Genomic DNA, 21,009 nt, shown 5'->3' with positions numbered 1-21,009 from the left:
TAACATACTCCGTTTCCCACTTTCCGCATAATTGGAGCGCTTTGCCTCCATACAAAAGCGAAGAAATAGAAATACAAATTTAAATAAATATTTCATATCCTCGAGAGGGGTTCAACCAGTCGGTTTTACAGTCAAACTTTGTACCCAATAGATTAGTTTGTTTCTTAGAATTAATAATAATGAAAAAAAAAATACTTCTCATATATTTATCTCAAGTTTTATATAAGTAAAATAACGATAAGTATGGACTTGCCAAGCTTCTTCTAGTTATACCTATATTGGATTATCAGCTCGAAATAGATATTAATTAGACCAGTAAACCTATTATACATGGTGCAGCGTTGTCATTTGTGGGAAATATCTTATTAGTAGACAATTAGGACGCGCCTTTATGAAAGCTCTTAGGAATAGTTCATTTATTTATTTAGCCTCTATCTTCACGCTGTATACATACCACATGTTATAGAAGGCAGAGAGATCCTTGTGTCAAGACATTCCATTCTCTGTTTTCTAAGACGTTGTGGCGTTAAAATTACTGTTAATTTATCATTTTCGTAGTACTTTTTTGTAGTACTATTATGCTATACATCTCTAGGGAAATCTTTTCAGAAGTCCAAATAAATAAACCTTAGATTGTTTTGTGGAATAATGTAACTTTCTTCAAACATTAATATAGCAAATATTTGCTATCAGAATAACTATACGGTTACATATAAGATATAGACTCTATAATGTAATTATTGGATAGGTCTTTTCTTTTTTAATTTTATAAGTACAATAAGTAAAACGATTCTGGATAAAGTAAAATGATAGCAAAAATAATAAATTTAATCTTAATCATAGCGACATTTATAAAAAAACTATCAACGAATATCTTATTTAAGTTAACAGCACACTAAAAGTGAAATAAAGTGAAATTTTTATTTGTGCGGCCACCATTGTCCAATACAATTACAAAATGCGTTCGTAGAAAGTAAAATCGTATGATATATGGGATGCTGTCAAGTTAAGATCATTATCTGTACACTTTCTTCACAGCGTATGTCTGTTGGTTGGCGATAAAAAAAAAAACTTATTTTATATATTATATAAAAAACATTTTTATTTAAAACGAACTTTATATTTTTATATCTTAATAAATAAATTTATTTTAAAAAAAGAATGTACATATGTAAGTGGAATACTATAAGTATAATGTACAACGCCAGTATATAAATAAACAATGAGATAATTTTTCGTTGAATCTCATATAGGTAAATTTCCTTAACAATATCAGCGAAATAAGCTCATACCAAGAAATTGTAATATCTAACGTAATTTCAATATTTTTCCGTTATAAGCTGCCTTTGTTCTTTTTCATACAGGGTTAGTTACGCGGAAAACATTGTGCACACAAAACAAATCTTAAACAAAGCCTTAGGCCACGTAACGTTATTTCGCTACCAGAATATTTGATTAAATCTTATCATAATAAGTCCAGTCATGTTTTCAGTGGCGTTGTTCTCTTTGTTAGTCAGGTTTTGCGTTGCGTTAGGTAAGTATATGTAAATTATTTAAATATTTAAATAGTGCTCTTAAAATGTGTCGCAAATTTATTACGGAAATGATGCAAAACCATTCTCCAGTTTCCGCTTAAAGACACCATTTATTAATTAATAATCAGCGCTAACAAAGGCCGTTGGGGCGCTGTAGAACAACGTTTTGCTTTTTTTTTATGGAAAAGGACAAGGCAAACGAGCGTTCGGGTCACCCGATAGTAAGTGACCACAGCCCCCCCGAGACCCCATGCAACACCAGAGAAGCTGCAAGATTTGCTGTATGACTGTTTACAGCAAAAAATATTGTGCCATTGCTACATGCATACGCTCGGTTGCGGGTTTGATTCCCGCTCGGAAAATGAATTATATAATATTTTTATTTTATCGTTCTGGTAACAAGACGGAACCGCAACGCAATATCTCGAAAATGCGGCAGAATGTGTGGAACGGAGTGTCTCAACACTAGGTTCCCTATACCTACCGCGTAAGGATCCATCGTGAGGATAAAAAAATAGTCACGGAACTTTTTATTACTTTCTTATATGATAAAATAACATTAAACTATAAATATATTAAATCGAACAGTTCAAGTAAGAAGTTCGTCGAGCTGATATTTTAACGAAGTCATTAACCGAATAAACAGAAACCAATGACCTGTGAGAGATAAAACGAGAAATGGGCTTAATATAGTTATGTTATCCACCACTCAACTTTGTTGGCATTACGAGGAACCGTGTGTATTGACCCAATTAAGATGCGTCGATAACACCTACAATATATATACATATGTCCAGTTTTACGTTTTGATTATAATTTAATATAAAATATATTTTATAAATAGCATTTATGACAAAAATACCTTGGAAAACCACTAAAGGTATAAAAAAAATATTTCCAATTATGTACATAAATATTATTATAAACATTTTTGAAAAATAAAATGTGTATGAAAATTTAAAATAAATAAATATGCATGAAATTCGTAAAAATAATATGAAAGTATTTATATAAACATAAATACGGAAAATAGCACAATGAGAATATTAAATATGGAAAGGATACATTTAGATTTCGACATCGAGATGATGATGGTCCAAACAGGAAGCTGCACCGATAGTATTGCCAATGGCAAGTTATTTACGGTCTAAGAACGTTTCAACCTATTTTAAAAGAAACTAATGCATTAAGCTTGCACAACTATAAAGCATAAGGAAATTGTTGTTATACTGTCTGTGAAATTTCCAATTAGATACACTATATAACGCGATATTTGTTTAATTTATATAAATTTACATTAATATTTATGGCTAGTCACAAAAATAAATTAATTTTTTTTGTAACATAGTTTTTTAAAATTCATGTATATGTAAGGTACTTATAATTTAATTTCTTATTAGAAATTAATCTTGATATAAAATATAGACAACTTATTATTCTTTTCTCTGCCTACCCTGCATGATGCAGAGATTTACAAAAAAAAAACACTACGTCATACATATACAATGGCTTAATTAACAGTTTAGTCATCAACTTTCGACAAACAATATAAACCATTACGTCCATTCGTGTAAAACATGTGAATGTGGAATAATTGAATCAAAGTTGGAAACCCATGTAGTGCTAGCTCACATGTCGAAGCTGACAATCTAATTACCGTAAAAGCTATTAATAACACTTTAAAATACTGTTTCTTAGGTTTCATGACTTATGAACTCTGCCACACTGTTATGTCGCAGATATAAAGGTCAACACTACTCTTTCCTCGTAAAAACTTAAGTCACCTAAGTATAACATTTTTTAATATATTTTGTTCCAGAGGAGTTAATTGGCTATTTTTTTATTACACTGTTAGTTCTTAAAGCTATATTTTACTCAAACTATGTTTGGTATACTTAATTAATACTTCACAAAGGCCAAAATGATAAATTTATTTTTTTTCTTATTAGAAACAATTATTTCTTCTTAGAAAACTTATTATTACAGAATTTTTAAAATATGTTGAATGTTTATTACCTAGTAATATGCAATAAAAAAGTCCTACAAAGAGTTGTGGTTTCAGATACTTGTTTCCTAAATACGTGGAAAATAAAAAATATAGTGACGTGACTACATTTCTTTTCCAGATTTATAAAAACTTTATAAAAATAATATAATTATTAAAAATAATATAGAAAAATTTATTGTAAAAACAAGTCCCCCTCACGTGAAAACAAGTGGACTCACGTGTCAATTATGTAAGTTAACGTTCAATAGGTATATAAAATAAATTATACTTCTGTCCATTTCACGTGTATTCTGTTTGCACTAGCGTAAGCGTCCTTCGACTCACTAGAAATCAATGAGACAAACGATAATTTACATTACAAATTAGAATAAGGCATTATGTAAATTAACAAGTCTATCTCTAGTGAGTTGATACTATACCTGTTTCACACTCCATTTTTAAATATTATTATGATAAAAAGGATGTACCTACTAATTTATATATTTAATTTACAATTTTATAAGGGATATAATTTGAATAAATGGTACGATGTCGTAAATTAAGCTTAAGAACACTTAAGCCCGGTTTCCACTGAGAAAGAGAAAGGGGGTAATGCTTAAGCGGAACGGACCTTAAATAAAATAGGTTTACATTTCCACTAACAAAGCTTATATTTTTTATTTCGCTCAGTTCCTAGGACTGGGCGAGTTCATTTCAACTCTTCCTGCTCGCTCAGTCCTTTCCGTCCGACTATTTATAAATGGAAATGCAAGTATGCAGTTTACTCTTGCGAGTTTAACGCAGTTTCTAAAAAAAGCGACGAAAACCGGGCTTTAAGTTTGTTTTATAAAAATAATGTTATATTTTACTCACGTTATAAACTCAATATAAAATAAATATTCTGAAATAGTAGCAATGATTCAACATACACATTAAATATAAAATAAAAGAAATTTTATTATAAAGCGGACCGGCATCGGTAGTGGTTTGCGCATGATTCACCAAACATGGCGGCGCAGAATGGCTGCCGGGATTGCACCCATATATCGCTACGTGACGAGTTGCACGACATTTTTGCAATGTTATTTGTATTTTAACTAAGTTATTAAATAAATATATTAAATGTTATTTTGAAAAAACTATTGTAATATTTTTTTTATTAATAGCAGGAGTTCATGTAAACTATAAAATATACTTGTCTCGTTTTTATAATAAATGTATTGATATATGGGTATCTAGGTATAAAAAAGGTGGTATTTGTTTTGAAAACCACTTTTTTAAAAATGAATTAGCAAACCATAATCTTAAAATATATCTTATAAGAAGTAGGTACTTTGTTAAGGATTACACGCCTAAAAGTCATAAAAATAAGAATCAAAACAGCAACATCTAATTCCGTTGAAAATTAATATTTATCAGTTTTTTATCGCATGCAAACGAATGGAGGATTTTTTCGAAATTTACGAAACTAGAAATACAGTTATAAAGTTGAATGTGCTACTCAATGCATTCAGAACTTCCACTGAATAATTTTAACATCTAATGCCTTGTTAATTGGCTAATTATTCACGACAGTTTTCCTAAAACTAATACATTTATAATATGTATACTTATAATTTTATCTAAATTTATTAATTTTATAAAATCTAATGTGCTATTTATATTTCTTAAAATATGTTAAGCGAGGTTTTTATATAAGCTTATCAAATAAGAAACAAAAAACAGATTGTATTTTAAAACAATATATATTTTTTAAAGAATGTACGAGTACATGAACATTACATACATAGATGCTATAATTGCTTTTTTTAGATTATGCATTTGAAGTGTAGGCGAAGAGAACCTAATGACGATTCGTTTGGTCGTTCCACCTGCCACCGTGCCACCTTTATGTCACACTATATTTTGTAAATTTGTTTAATGTAAATATATTTATTAACTGACTTCTGTGAGGAAAGGTGGTTATCATACGCCTGTATTTTTTATGTTTGGTACCTCAGAACTATTGACTGGGTGAACTTTGATGATTCTTTTTTATTTAAAAGTTAGTGGCTTCCCGTGTGGTCCCATTTTAATTTGCTTCATTTCTAACAATGGTATCCATAAGAAACATAAGTCTTAAATTTGCATTAAGTATGTGCGTGACAAATGGACGAATAACTCAATATCACGCCAACCGAGTTCGACGATTTTTTATTGGGAAGGAAAATCTGGCAAAAGTTTTGATAGGTTCTGATTATGGGATCCGGTTGAAATTGAAACTTTTTGTTAAAAATTATTTTTATACGAAATAAATCTGTGGTGTTCTTTGAAGAAACATTAAATTCAATTTCTTAAAACACTTTCAAAATTTTCATTTCTATTTTTTCTTTTATAAACTCGACTGGTTTATGTTAAAATCAAACAATAATATGTCAGTATTATAACTACCTAACCACTACCATACATATACAAAAATACCATACATATATAAAGATTCACATATTACTACTACTACTGTTTCAATCATGCAGAAAATTGTGATGACAAGATGATTTTATTAGAAGCTGGCATTTTGCACATTTGCAGTTTTGATAAATGATAAGTTAGACTGCGGGAATGTAATGGTTTCAAATTATAAAACTACACTCGTGGGAACTATTTTTATAATATAAATACATAGATTTTTGTTTTGGTCAAAGTGCAATGATGCTGCTTCAAAATTGATGAAAACAATCTTTCCTCACTATAAACTCAATCAACAACTCAATATAATATATAACTATTATTTCAGCGATAAATGCTTTGAGTTACAAATTAAATTTAAAGAGGTAATTTTTTTTATCGTAAAACTGACGAGATAAGAATAAAACTTTTACATGTACTATACATATAAGAACTTTGTAATTTGATGTCAAAATATAATGTGAGATTTCTTTCATCTTTAAGCTGCAGGAGATATACATAGCAGAGGATACCTGGGAACACTTCCATTCGCATCGAATTCTGGATGAACTGCATGTTGAGTTGCGGAACTCAACACTACGCTTTTCCTGGTCACCAGAGCGAAGAAATGTATTCTATTAGATCCAACTTGAGTTGTATAGAATTCTACTGTCTAATATGATCCATGATCTTTTTCATTTAGAGGACTAGAATAAAGTAAGGTATTACAAATTAAGTTATACATGTGGGTTGGCAGTATTTTATATTTTTTGCAACCTTAAACAAGAAATAAATGAGATATTATAAAAGAGATGTCCGCTTTGATTTAATTATTATTTAATGTTATAATAGCGATTTCACGTCTCTGAGTACATTTATTAATCTGAATTAAATAAAAATTTATAAATTTTATTTACGTGACAAATTTCCAATTTATTGTTTTCTTACTGACACATTAAATAGTATTACGTACGATAGGTTAGTAATTATAAGATAGATTATTTATTGATAGTATTTATGGATCAGCGCGAAGGATCGAGTGTGTACTCCTGCCTTTTACGACTACCTTATAACAGTGCATTATATGAATTTCCACTGATGCTGCATCAGTGTGTTCTTATTTATATATCAAGAAAATTACTTTGTATCTATTCACTTAAATTACCCGCTCTCAAGGCGGTTTTTTCATAAGGTCACATTTAGTGGTTTCGTAAAAAAATGTGATTCGTGACAATAAAAAATATTGGAATCTACTTACAATATGAAGCATACTATGCACGAACAGCTGTTAAAATTTCCCTTTGCAGCTAGTTGTAACGTAATCTCGCCCCGATGCCAAACGAAAACACAGCATAACCGTTTGTTTATTTTGTCTTTTTCACTTTTGTACAACTTCTAAAATCAATACATAAAATTTATATGCACAATTTCAAAAAGAAAACGTAACTTTTAATAAAATTATAAATCTTTGGCTGTAAGAACTGCGAACGCACAGTAGTCACGACAATAACGCGACACACGTCTCGTTCTCAGACGCTCTCAAAACCATCTAAATGTTTGAATGAATGAACTCCCGTTCTTGCTCTCTGTAGCGCTGCCGTCAAAAGCATTCGAATGACTTACAAAAACAAACATGCCGGTGTTTCAAGAGACCATAGACTAAAAACGAATGAAATGAATGATAATGGTTTTACGAGGAAATGCTACTGTTATATGACTTATATCTATAAAAATATATTGACATATATTTAATTGTGCAGATGGCCTTGCAAAATGCAACAAAATAAAATAAACTAATATTGAAAAAGAGATTTGACAGCTAATAGGATATATAGAGATAGACATTTTTTTTAATGGCAACACTGTATATACGTCCATTTTCTATCAATTTGCAAACTCAAAAAAAAACGACGTCGAAATAGAATTTCTTTTTGTCGGTTAAAAGATTAGCTCTACCTAGATAATGTGAAGTATTTATTATTGATGTAATTCATTTTTATTTAACCTCTTTCGGAATCCTTGAATAATAAGAAACATCTGCATAACGGTAAGTTTGACTACATTTGAGATATTTTGTTTGTGTTGTAGAAAGTGTCCGTTGTCGGGCGGTTGCCTGCTGTATATATGTGATCCAGTTTCACATCTCGGTTAATATCCGACACGGTTATTAATGAACCGGCTCACGACAGTGAATTGTTGAGCGAAATTTACCAGGTAGCCATTGTCATATTACGGACCGTTGGACAGTTGAATCATCATTTCCTATCTATTTAAATTCTCTTTCCTTTAATAATTTCTTGATTCTTAATTCGCTTACTGAAACACAATAATTTATTAGCTTTTATTTGCCTTCAGAATTTTTTTTAAGAGTTATGAAGGTACCTTTTCCAACACTTACAACGGTTTGATTACAATAATTTTAAATATTTGATTAACATCCAAATATATCTTTTACGTCCGCAATTTAATAAATCTATTATTGTAGTACTTTTTAATGTGAATGTTTTAAGCATGCATACTGCAGTGAATACCTGCAATCCTTGACCTTGTAAGGGATAAACAAGAAAGGTCAGGTTTGTGCATATTTGGTGCATACATATTATACAAATTGTTTTCATGGCTAACTAGAATCCATATTGTTCAAACATAAAAGATTAAGGTAACATTACCTTTAAAGCTAAAGCTTAAGACCTTTAAAGGAAATAATTTCCATATTTGTTATTATATAAAAAATATTTAATTAGCCCCACACTGTCACCAGCTGTTGTTAAAAAAGTAACATAATATTTAGGATTAATAAATAATATGTTTTATTGTTTAATAAAAAGATAATATTGCTTATTATTATATTAGGCACAAAATATTTTTGTAATGTTTCTAAAATTATTATTAAACCTGCAGAAACATAAAAATGGAGGATGAAAATGAATATAAGAAATTACCAACAGAGGAAAAATGTGTGCACAAACTATGGAAAGCAAGAGTTGCTGGATATGAAGAAGCCATAAAATTATTTAACCAGATAGATGATGAAAAATCCCCTGAATGGAACAAATTTTTGGGCCTTATTAAGAAATTTGTAACAGACAGCAATGCTGTAGCCCAAGAAAAAGGTTTGTTTATTTGTGTGGGTTTCTTAAAAGGTTTAAATAAATGCATTAGAGCTTTTTTTCCAGCTTTGTACTAGATATAAACTTATTGAAACACTATTCCTTATTGTCAGTTTGAACTCCAGACTGCCTGTTGAGTAGTAGAAGTGGCAGAAATAAAATAACAGGTTTCCTCACATGGGACTGCACCTCAAACCTAATATATACAGATACTATCTGACTGCACCAAAATTGCATGTATTAGAGATTATATTATTGTATTGAAGTTATTTTTATGTTACACCAACCCGCATTTAATGTTATTGGAAATAGGAATAGTGAATGTGTTGATATGATTATTTAGGATTGTTTTAGTGTTTTTAAGGATTTGCTTTAAAGACCTATACTGACTTTATTATTTAACGGTACTGATAACTTTATATAAAGTAGTCAAAGAAAATAAATCCATACCTACTTACTTTTCATGGTAATTTAAAATTTTATGTCTGGACCTCAATAAACTTCCTTAATCATACAATGGGCAGGATATGGCCATCCACAGAACAATTTATTAATAATTATGATTGATAACCTAAATAGGTATAACATGTGTGATTAATGTATTATTTCTTGAAAGTAATAAGCAAATTAAATGAAGTCATACAATTTGACCTAAAATTTAGTTTAACAGTTCCATCCTTTTAAAAAAAATGTTTTACAGATTTATTTTCAAGTATACAACTATTTTGCTTTATTTATGTATTTTATTATTAGGTTTGGAGGCAGCATTGGTTTTCGCCGAGAACTGTGGTCATGCCGGTAAAACTACTGGCGAAGTTATGTCTGGCATTGTAGCCAAATGTATTGCGGCACCTAAAACAAAGACAAAAGATCTTGCATTGCAGGTAATGCTGATTTTTTTTCTTAAGATAACTTTTTTTTAGTTTCTTATTGTATCCCTGTATAAAGCAGGCTAGGCAGAGAGAATATTGTGTTAAGATACTCTGTACACTAGTCTAGGTTTGGACTAATTTGAGATTTGTTTTGAGAGACAGAATTCAATACCACACTTTGCCTTGTTTCTAGAGTGAGGAAATGAAAATTAATTCCCGAGCAGGAATCAAAGCACCCGCCGCATTTATAATGGCTGGCTTTAACTTGGTCTGAATTTGATATTGAGTAGTTTGAGAACAAGTTTACAGTACTTGAGAACAAGTTTACTGTATTTAGCAAAATTTAAATATAATCGTTATTTATTATACTATGTACTTACTTTTTAAAATATTTATGTTAAAGTTTGATATTCTTGTAATCCTAATTAATTTGTTAATTTTTGTTAAAGCATTGTGTAGCAAGTGTTTGAGTGTTAAGTGCGACAATTTTTTGATACATTCCAAAATTTGTAAAGTATAAATATAAAAAAAAATACTACTCTGTTGTATTTACAGATAACTCTAATGTACGTGGAGATTGAAAAGCATGAGGTTGTCGAAGAAGAACTTCTCAAAGGCATGGAGCAAAAGAATCCCAAAGTAGTAGCAGCTTGTATTGCGGCGTTAAACACTGCACTGAAACAATATGGCAATAAAGTAATGGCTATTAAACCTATGGTAAAGAAAATACCTATACTACTTGCCGATCGAGACAAAGGCGTAAGAGATGAGATGAAATCTTTAGTCATTGAGATGCATAGGTGTGTGGTGTAATTGTTTTATTTCTTTATATATTTCTATCTTGATAAATAATTAGGCTGTTGTGGTCCAGTGGCACAATGTCTCACTGCAAACTGGGATGAACTGGTGGGTTCAATTGCAACTCAGGGGAATGAGTTATTTTAATTTCTCCATTCAATGGTATCAAATTAAAGCGCAGTGCTATTTTCGCCATTTAATATATAATGTCTCCAAAATTGGGAAACCTAGGAACGGAGGTGTCCTAAGACTAGGGTCTTTATGTCCATTTGTGTGAAGCTAAATAATCAAACAACTAAGTGTGGATTATCAAAACAAATTGTGCAAACAGATTCTTGTTTTAAAGATTAACAATATAATGTTATAATAAATATTCAAAAGCTGACTATTGAAAAGTTAGAATAGAAAATTAATAAATAAGTGTAATAAACACTTTAGCTTATTTAAATTACATCAGAACATGTCTAATTTTATATTATAGAAAAAGTTTTAATTTTTACCAGTTTATGAAAATTGATGTAGTACAATCAAAAAGACAAGACAGTTCAAGCTACTGAAATACCCATACAAGAAAGTTATAATATTTAAATGATTTTCATTTTTCCATTCTGGTAGACAAACTGCGGCATCCTAATATCGAATTTTGGTGGGAAACCTAGAAAGCGTTAAAGACGTTTCCTTGCTACCCTACTATGAGGAATAAAGTGTGAATCCAAAAAAAGAATATAAAAATTCGTAAATTGTAGTTTAACACATAACCACGCTTTTTTACACTCTTAAACCTCGATCAGATGGATTGGAGCAGCGATCGAGCCCCACATAGCGTCCCTTCAAGCAGTGGTACAGCAGGAACTCAGAGACTCATTCGGTAGCGGTGGAGCCACTCCCATAAGATATTTGAGGTCCCAGCAGAATAGAGTGCGAGCTACGCCTGCGGTTGATTCTGTTGATGGTATTTGTTTGAAATTATTATTAAACACTAGGTTTACTTTGCCTATCATAAAGGAAAAAAACCTATGATAGTAAAATTAAAAAATTATAATCAATCTTTAAGGTTATACTTTAATGCATTGGTGGTAGATTTTCAATTCCTTTTCTAGAATGTGTAAATCTTTGAACATAGTATGAATTTTAAATCTGCTGCTCTTGGAACCTGGCTAACTTGGACGCTTCCCTCTTGGTTTGGGTTAAAATCCCACAATTTTTTATTTGTTTTCTAAATAAGTATTTTTCTTTCCTATCTGTAAAATAACACCTTTAAAATTATTTTTATTATTATTAAATATATTAACTCTTCCATTTTCAAAGGTGGGGCTGATGATGAAGATGCAGAAACTGGTTGTGGTGATTCAGCGGATGTAGATCCATATGACCTTCTAGATCCTGTAGAAATACTGTCCAAGTTGCCCAAAGATTTCTATGAGAAGCTTGAAGCTAAAAAGTGGACTGAAAGGAAAGAAGCTCTGGACTCATTGGATAATCTGTTGAAGACTGCACCTAAATTGGAACCTGGAGACTATGCTGATTTGGTCAGAGCTTTGAAGAAGGTAAATAATTGTTTAAAAGTATTTACATTTTTTCACACCTAGCAAGGTAAGAAGACTTTTTAACACTTAGTGCTAACAGTGTGTTATTGTTCTCCACTTACTGACCAATTCTGGGAACATTGCGTTAATGGCGGAATTCAATGGCGTAGTTGTTCTTGCTACCAGAGCAAGCAAACGAAAAAAATTCCTGAGTAGAATCGAACTCAAAACCGTCGATACCTTTCTATTACATAAAGTGCTAAATATGTGAAAGTGATTTTTAGGATTCTTTATTTTATATAGCAATGTGAGTAGTTTTTTAAGTGTAGTACAATAGCAAAAACTTTTTTATTGTTACACGTAGTTAGGGTTGATATATAGCTATTTATAAAAAAATAGTTTAAAATTTCTTATTTTTATATTGTATTCAAATCTAAGCCCACAAATTAAGAAAACAATCACATTGAAATTCAATTTAAACAATAGTTCTGCCAGCCTTGAATCGCCGGTGCTACGCCGCATACATAATGAAGCGTCAATCAATATGCCATTATCTTACTATTAAATATGCTCTTAAAGTAAAGATACTCTTCTTAAAATGTTTTATGAATTACTTCTGTTTTTGGACTATTCGTTTATTTTTACGGGTAAACCATTTAACAGTTTTCAATTTCTTCGCTCTGGTGTCGAGGCAAAGCGGGGCGTTGAGTTCCGCCACTGAACACGCAATGCTCTGGGTTTTGGGAATGGAGTGGCTTAACACTAGGTTCCCTCTGCCTACCCTGCTGTGCGCGATACAGCGTGAAGCTGATTAACCATATAACAAGTATAGACATAATATGTATATGCCAGTTACTAAATTTATTTTTTTCTTAATATTCATATTTTGTTATAACAGTATCAGAATTTATACAAAATTATTCCATTCACCCAAATTATCTTTTATTATAAACGCCGTAACGCAACGGTACAACGTCCGACCGTAAACGCGTTTTGTGGATTCGATTCCCATTCGGTTAAGTTATTTAGTGTCATTCCCTTTGGTAATAAAATAATGCGTGTAGTTAATTCAAAATATAAGTGTGAGTGATATTAATGTTATTAAAAAATAACCTATTTTATATATAAAACAAAACAGCCAGTGAACTCAAAGGGAAAAAAATACAGATTCTAATATCAACCTACGTTTTCTTAATTTTCTCATATCTCTGAAATTACTGAAGTGTTTTAATAGTTAAACTTATACTGTTCCCTAAGCAAGTATATCTAACTTAAAATGACTTTAAGTTTTAAAGAAATTTAACAAAAATACACTTACCAAATTAAACATACATGCTTGGAAGCCTAAATAGCCAAATATTCAATTTCAAGAATGTTATATACATATATATATATATATATATATCAAATATCATAACCTCCTTTTTTAGAAGTCGGCTAAAAAGAGTGGTGCGTAAATAACGCAGTATCTTAACTCTTTCTGCCTTCTCAGCTTTGTATGCATATGCATGTGTAAAGATAAAAAAACTTTTTTTACAAATTATGTTTAATCTCCAGGTGATATCAAAAGACACAAATGTAATGCTAGTGGCCTTAGGTGGTCGTCTATTGGGGGCTGTGGCGAGTGGACTTCGTAACAAGTTTTCCCCTTATGCTGTAGCGTGTATACAAGCTATACTGGACAAGTTTAAAGAGAAAAAAACCAATGTTGTAGCTGCTATGCGAGAAGCCATTGATGCTATATATCCTTGTGTGAGTATACTCATTGAGATAATAGTTATTCTCTCTATGTAACTTTTAGTTTAAGAGAAATTTGTTAATAAACATAATAACATATAATTGCACACATACTTAGAAGCCCAAATAGATCAAAGTTCTCGAATATTATTCAATTCCAAATCAAATACAATCATATTAAATAGCTAACCCCGTTTTTTTAAATAGGAAAAAAATTAACTAAGGTAAATTATGTAATGCTAGTAGTCTTACTAAGTTATCTAAAAATAATAAAAGGAAACCACTTAAATCCATACAAATCTACATTCTATGTTTATATTTTATGTAATCATATATAGTATTATAGTTCTTGTGCAATTTACTATTATAATAACAGTACAGCTTACATAAAGTTTATGAGATAACATATCGTTTATGATTTTATTTAAAATAATAAGAAATAATCAAGACAAGGCAAACGAGCGTATGGGTCACCTTATGGTAAGTGATAACCGCCACCCACGACCCCGTGTAACACCAGAGGAACTATAGGTGCGTTGCCGACCTTTAAGGTGGAAAAACACGCGCTTTTTGAAGGTGCCCAGGTCGTATCGACTTGGAAACACTGCGTGGAAGGAAGTCGGAAGGAAGAGATTTCGGCAGCACGTAACGGGTCAAATAGTTCCCCAGAACACTCCCCATGATAAATACGGTAGAGAACGCACATCGAGGAGACGTCTCTATGCAAAGCCAAAGTGCCTTTCAAAGATCATTGGGTCCACAACAGTTCGAATGTCTCTTGAACTCTCTTGTATGCTTGTTGTATGCTGTATATGATCGCACCTTGCTCTGGCAATTTGCCACTTAAAGTTACTTACTCTTTGAGGCTTTCACCTTTGAATCCTTAGCAAAAAATGTCTGGGCTGAGATTTGATATGCCTTGCGTTTGCTAAAGGCATCAAAAAATATATGTACGTCTACCTCCATCTTAAAGGCCGGCAACGCACCTGTAGCTGCTCTGTTATTACACGGGGTCCTGAGCGACGGAGTTTACTTACCATGTGAAAAAAAGGGAAATGTACTATTAAATAAATATTTCATTTCCTCGAGGGGGGTTCGAACCCTCAAACAGTCGCGTTTAGAATCACACTCGATGCCACTGCGCCACGGCTGGCTAAATGGTTAAAACTAAAAAAAAAATCTAAAGCTGCCATCTACTTGCATATGGTTAAATAACTCTCACAGAATTAAGCAAAGCATGTAATATCATTACAACAACGAGATTACCATAGAACATTTTGCATCAATTATGAAAACAAGATTTAAAACATTAGATCTACAGTGTTTTCCGACTCATCCCATTAGCGATTAGAATCCCATTACACGGGTGGCATGGCATTACCCCATACAAGTGAACTGAAACACCCGTAATGTTCTTACAAAATTATTATTATTCTTAGCGACCCATACGTGGCTGTGTTAGCATATGTTTTATTTTGATTTGGTTTCATCTAAATCCGTTCAATAGTTTTGCCAGATTCGAAGAACTGTTGCTCATTTCAGGCTATTATGCACACCCAACCGAAATGCGTTAAGATATTTAAAACTATATTATAAATCGTAAATATCAATATTATAATAAGTAGTATTATAAATCTTTTAAAACTAATTTTAAAGTACTTTTGATACCAAATAATCTTTTAAAAAATCTAGATTTCAAGAAACATGCCATTTTTAATTAACGCATATTTTATTGAACATGTACTTTTTTAACACTTCATAAAACATATAAGAAATATTTTCAAAAACATTATCTGTATTCGTACATTAATAGTATACAATAAATAATAATAAAATATATTTTCTAGGCGTTTGCGTCATGTAATTATTACGACACATAAAATGATTCAATTTCTCGCATTAGATTTCAGTTTAGTGAGAACAAAGAAATTGCGTGATTCTATTCATCCTACATTTAGAATAGCATTGATTACAATAATTTAAGTATGAAATAGCATGCAGCATGCTGGTAATGAAACAAATTCTTATTAAATAAATACATTGTTGTAGCAATGTTTTTTTTATTTTTTTATTGTAGCTAGGCAAGCATTCGTCCGCTATCTCATCTGGTGGTAAGTGACGATGCGAACGATGGTGGAGCATGCTTACCTAGGTAGTGCCTATTCACTCGTTCTTTAAAGAGTGCCAGGTTATACTTGTCGGGGAACAGTTCAGCAGGCAGGGGGTTCCACTCCTTAGCCGCTCGTTCGCATTAGGAAAGTGGAGGCAAAGCGCTGCGTATCTATAAATATGAATACTTATTTGTAATTTATGAATCTAAATTAGTTCTATTTAGTATTGATAATACTTACTTAGAAAATATCTTTAATTTTTTTTCTCTAATCTTGAATTTATATTTTATTTTTAAAATATTTTATATAAAAAAGGATTCTGTTGAATTTTGTGTAATAACTGTATATTTAAAAGGGTGAAATAAAATTCTTACATAAGATCTGCAATTATTATATTCACAAATTTGTTTATTTATCACAAAATAATTAATCTTTAATTCAACTTCAGAGAATAATATTATATTTTACGTGATTATATAACATTCCACTGAATTTTAAATATATTTTAACAGACAAACCTAGAAGCCATCATGGAAGATATGCTAGCAGCATTCGACAATAAGAACCCGTCGATTAAAGCAGAGAGCGCCATTTTCCTAGCCCGCGCATTATGTCACACACAACCCGCGGCTTTCAATAAAAAAATGATTAAAGCTTATGTGGCAGGATTATTGAAATTGATTGAGAGTGCAGGTAAGCTTTTTTTTCATTGTTAACTTCACGTTGTATCCCGTCTATAGCAGGACAGGGAGAGGACACCTAGTGTTATGGTTAGACGGCACCAAATTATAATGAAATAACGTTACATAAATACTATTTCACACTATAATAAAATTACAGAATTGACAAAGAATTAATAATATAAATTTAATATTCTATGTATAATTATTAAATATAAATTTAATATTCTATGAGAGCTCTAAAATAGGCCTTAAGATTTTCCAATATATACGTTTAGAATTTAAACTTTGCATTTCCATTTATGCTCTATAGATCCAGTAGTACGTGACGCAGCAGCAGAAGCCTTAGGGACGGCTACTAAATTAGTTGGCGAGAAAAACATCGCACCCCATATTGGGAAATTGGACAATTTAAAGGAGCAAAAGATTAAGGAATTTGCTGATAAGGTAATTTTGTTTAATTTTAAACTTATGTAATAAAAAAGTTATTTTTGTCTTAAATTTAGAATGTCTTTAATTGTGATGTGTCTGATAGAATGCGATGTTTCGTCGTTTAAATACTAAACTAGACAAAATGTGACAATAACTAACATGCAATGATGTCCTATTCATCTAACTATGCAAATTGCACACCAATTTAAATCAGATGACAATAAATTAATTTATTAAAATGTCTTTGCTAGGAAGACTAGAATAACTTAGAACACTAGTACATAATGCTCAATAGAGTAGGCAGAGGGGACTTACCTAACCTAAAATACTTCACACCGTCATATTTTCGGAGCATTACGTGTTAATTGGCGCAATTCAACGCCGCGCTTTGTCCACAGAACCAGATTGGAGAAATGAAAATAATGTAAATATAATCATTCCTCCGAATGACGATTGAGATGATTCCTTCGAATAACGATCGAGATCATTCGAAATTTTGTAATTGTCAGATTTCGGACAATTTTCTTACAAATTCACTTTTTTGAACATATTAAGAAATCCCTCATTAACGTCAAAACAGGCGGAAATCAAAGTAAAACTGTCGGCACCTAAAAAAGATGTCAAACCAAAGGCCCCCGCCACTGCCGCCAAAGGAGACTCCAAGCCCTCCGCTGGCTCGGCACAACCTAAACCTGTGAAGCGACCTGCTTCTGGTAAATATTATATTAATAATAAGAAAACTTCAAATAATGTTATTGCTTAGCCATATTTTTTTTAAAGCCTCACGCTTTATCTCGCATATAGATTTTTATGTGTGTTTTCAAAAGCATAAATTTGTTATATATGACGAAAAAATTTAGATTTTCTGACTTTTATTTTATTTTATATAAATCTATACTAATATAATAAAGCGGAAGAGTTTGTTTGTTTGTTTGTTTGTTTGTTTGAACGCTAAGATCTCTGGATCTACTGGTCCGATTTACTTTGTTTTTGTTTTGTATGAAAGCTGCATTCTTCAGAAGTGCTATAGGCTATATAATATTACATTACACATATATACTAATATATTAAAATACTTTCTAATTTGACATGCAATTTATTTTGCCATGTTAATAACAACCGTCGTCGCTACGCGACCGCGTTAGTTACCGCGTCATTTTGATATTGATCCTTATGAAAATAAATATAATAGTCACTTTTAGCATTTCATCTAGATTGAAATTATATTTCTATAGAAATTATATTCTTATATTTCAAGCAGGCGTAGCCGCGTCCGGGTCCGCTAGTAATATAATAAAGCGGAAGAGTTTGTTTGTTTGTTTCTTTATTTGTTTGTTTGAACGCTAAGATCTCTTGATCTACTGGATCGATTTACTTTGTTTTTGTTTTGTATGAAAGCTGCATTCTTCAGAAGTGCTATAGGCTATATAATATTATATTACACATATATACTAATAAATTAAAATACTTTCTAATTTGACATGCAGTTTATTCTGCCATGTTAATAACAACCGTCGTCGCTACGCGACCGCGTTCGTTACCGCGTCATTTTGATATTCATCCTTATGAAAATAAATATAATAGTCACTTTTAGCATTTCATCTAGATTGAAATTATATTTCTATAGAAATTATATTCTTATATTTCAAGCAGGCGTAGCCGCGTCCGGGTCCGCTAGTTTTATATAAATACCAACAGTACAAACTTAAAATCTGGGGTGTAATACAACTCATTAAAAAAAAATATAACATATAGAATAATAACATTAATATTATAAATAAATATCCTATGTTAAATTAAATATGTTAAATTATACTATTTCTATATTAAATATAGCAAAAAAACCAACTGCTACCAAGAAAGCACCAACAAGAAGTCAACCAACTCCGCCTCGGGAGCAAGAGTTGTCTCCAGAAGAGATTGATGCAAGAGCTGAACAATTTTTACCTTCTGATGTTTTAAGTGGTATGTTTTGTACTTATATATTTTTTTTTATTTCATGTTTTAACACAAACATAGCCGGGCAGACAGAGGTAATGAGGTAACACACCCGATTTTATTATAAGTATAGATATAGATGAGCACTATTGGAATCGTATAATTTTTACCTCATGTTATAGGGTATTCAAAAATTATATGATTCTTTGTTCGGTTTTTTGTTTTCATATAATTTATATGAAACAATATACTGTTTGGGAATTTTACATAACAAAAATTGATTGCCGAATAAATTTAATGAGTCATTTCTCAATGATTGCTGCAATTTTTAGTTCTTCAGATATTTCCACCAATTGTCTTTAACACTATTTATTTTATATACTAAGAGTAGTAATAAATTATTGTTATATTTTGGTGCTATAAGAAGTAAATTATTATTTTTTTAGGTCTAGTAGACAGCAACTGGAACAGTCGCTTAGCAGCAGTCCAGTCCTTCCACTCAACAGTCCAAGGTTTGACTCCAGTTGACACAACATCACAAGTTCTCTATAGAATATTAAATAAAAAACCAGGTCTCAAAGACACTAATGTACAAGTACTGAAGGCGAGGTTGGAAGCTTGTAAATATATTACAGAGAACTTTCCGGTTTCTACGTAAGTATTTGTATATTTTCGAGATATATAAATAAATAAACAATAGAGTTTTTAACTAATTTTAGATAAACAAATTTTCGACAAATTGTGTGTTTGGAAATTCAACACTGCTAGGTCACAATGGACATAACTAAAACTAAAATATACTTGCTTACAGTACAGCAGCAGATTTCGTCCTCCAAGACGTAGTAACTAAGCTTGGTGAAACAGCTTGTACGTCACTTTCTGCCGACTGCCTTACGTCTTTAGCAGACAGTTGCGGCTTAGAGCACGTTTTAAACGAAGGTTTGACATTTGCAATGGACTCGCAGAAGAACCCCAAAGTACAAGCCGAAATGTTTAATTGGATGTCCAATGCCATTAAGGATTTTGGTTTTTCGTAAGTATATGGAATATGCATTTTACCTTTTGTACGGTTTTTATCTTTTGTTTGTGTCTGTATATCTATATAATTGCTAGAATGCCTTTTCTTTCTAATGTTTGTTATATTTTTTTACTTCTATTTTAAGATATCTTTTTTACATCTATTATTCTATAGAAACTCTTTATCGACAATTCTTCATATTCACGCATTTTATGTTTACAGAATGAACGTAAAATCAATTGTGGTGCACGCCAAAAAGGCACTTTCAGCTACCAATCCAAATGTAAGAACATCTACAGTCAATTTCTTAGGTATATTATCTATGTATGTGGGACCGTCTCTACTAAACCACTTTGATAGTGAGAAACCAGCAACTAAACAGCTGATTAGTTTAGAAATGGATAAATATGCAAATAGTGCTCCTCCGTCTCCTACACGACAATTGGGCAAAGTTAGTAAGGTAAGATTATCATTTTTATTAATTACTAGAGGCCCGCCGCGGCTTTGCCCGCTTGAACTATATGATTATTAAGTTAATACACAGAATTGACTGACAATTATAATGACTTCTAATATGTTTTTTACGACGTTATCGTAATTTCTATACATTATTATATATTAGAGCATTATTTATTATTATAATGCTGTTAGCGAACTCGTGTAAAAGAGGGTAGATATCTATGTGAAAAAGACTATAAAATTTTGTTAATCAGGGGATGCAAGAGCGTCCATCAAAGATCGTACTTATTCTTCAAGGGTGATGCAAAGTCTTCAATGATATCATTATAAAACCTATCATTATAAAATATACCTCAACTTTCACCGTCTGCACCGCGCGGAG

At 31.3% G+C, this 21,009-nt stretch overlaps 2 protein-coding genes across 10 annotated transcripts in view; one reads left to right on the top strand and one right to left on the bottom strand.

Annotated features, from left to right (window-relative positions):
* The window catches only part of gol (ring finger protein goliath), a 67,949-nt gene extending 60,410 nt beyond the window's left edge, over window positions 1-7,539 (bottom strand). For 4 of the 6 annotated variants that reach the window (XM_085195897.1, XM_085195898.1, XM_085195899.1 and 1 more), the window contains exon 1: window positions 7,205-7,539. The gene's annotated coding sequence lies outside the window, so the exon portion shown is untranslated. The remainder of the gene's footprint in view (window positions 1-7,204) is intronic. The other 2 variants (XM_085195901.1, XM_085195902.1) reach the window with 1 other exon arrangement.
* A 251-nt stretch (window positions 7,540-7,790) lies between these two features.
* The window catches only part of msps (msps cytoskeleton-associated protein 5), a 31,571-nt gene continuing 18,352 nt past the window's right edge, over window positions 7,791-21,009 (top strand). For 2 of the 4 annotated variants that reach the window (XM_085195894.1, XM_085195890.1), the window contains exons 1-14: window positions 7,791-7,993; window positions 8,848-9,059; window positions 9,810-9,940; window positions 10,484-10,728; window positions 11,518-11,678; window positions 12,035-12,273; window positions 13,810-14,004; window positions 16,613-16,793; window positions 17,094-17,227; window positions 17,793-17,925; window positions 19,049-19,177; window positions 19,597-19,804; window positions 19,962-20,183; window positions 20,391-20,628. In XM_085195894.1, the coding sequence (XP_085052020.1) occupies window positions 8,858-9,059; window positions 9,810-9,940; window positions 10,484-10,728; window positions 11,518-11,678; window positions 12,035-12,273; window positions 13,810-14,004; window positions 16,613-16,793; window positions 17,094-17,227; window positions 17,793-17,925; window positions 19,049-19,177; window positions 19,597-19,804; window positions 19,962-20,183; window positions 20,391-20,628 (2,418 nt within the window). In that variant the 5' untranslated portion in view covers window positions 7,791-7,993; window positions 8,848-8,857. Of the gene's footprint in view, window positions 7,994-8,034; window positions 8,161-8,456; window positions 8,520-8,847; window positions 9,060-9,809; window positions 9,941-10,483; window positions 10,729-11,517; window positions 11,679-12,034; window positions 12,274-13,809; window positions 14,005-16,612; window positions 16,794-17,093; window positions 17,228-17,792; window positions 17,926-19,048; window positions 19,178-19,596; window positions 19,805-19,961; window positions 20,184-20,390; window positions 20,629-21,009 lie in introns of all 4 variants that reach the window. The other 2 variants (XM_085195891.1, XM_085195892.1) reach the window with 2 other exon arrangements.

The sequence above is a fragment of the Heliconius melpomene genome, chromosome 13 (assembly GCF_056956725.1).
Source record: "Heliconius melpomene rosina isolate 202511_hmr_F chromosome 13, ASM5695672v1, whole genome shotgun sequence".
NCBI lineage: Eukaryota > Metazoa > Arthropoda > Insecta > Lepidoptera > Nymphalidae > Heliconius > Heliconius melpomene.
Note: the sequence above shows the minus strand (reverse complement) of the source record. Positions and strands in the feature narration are given on the sequence as shown.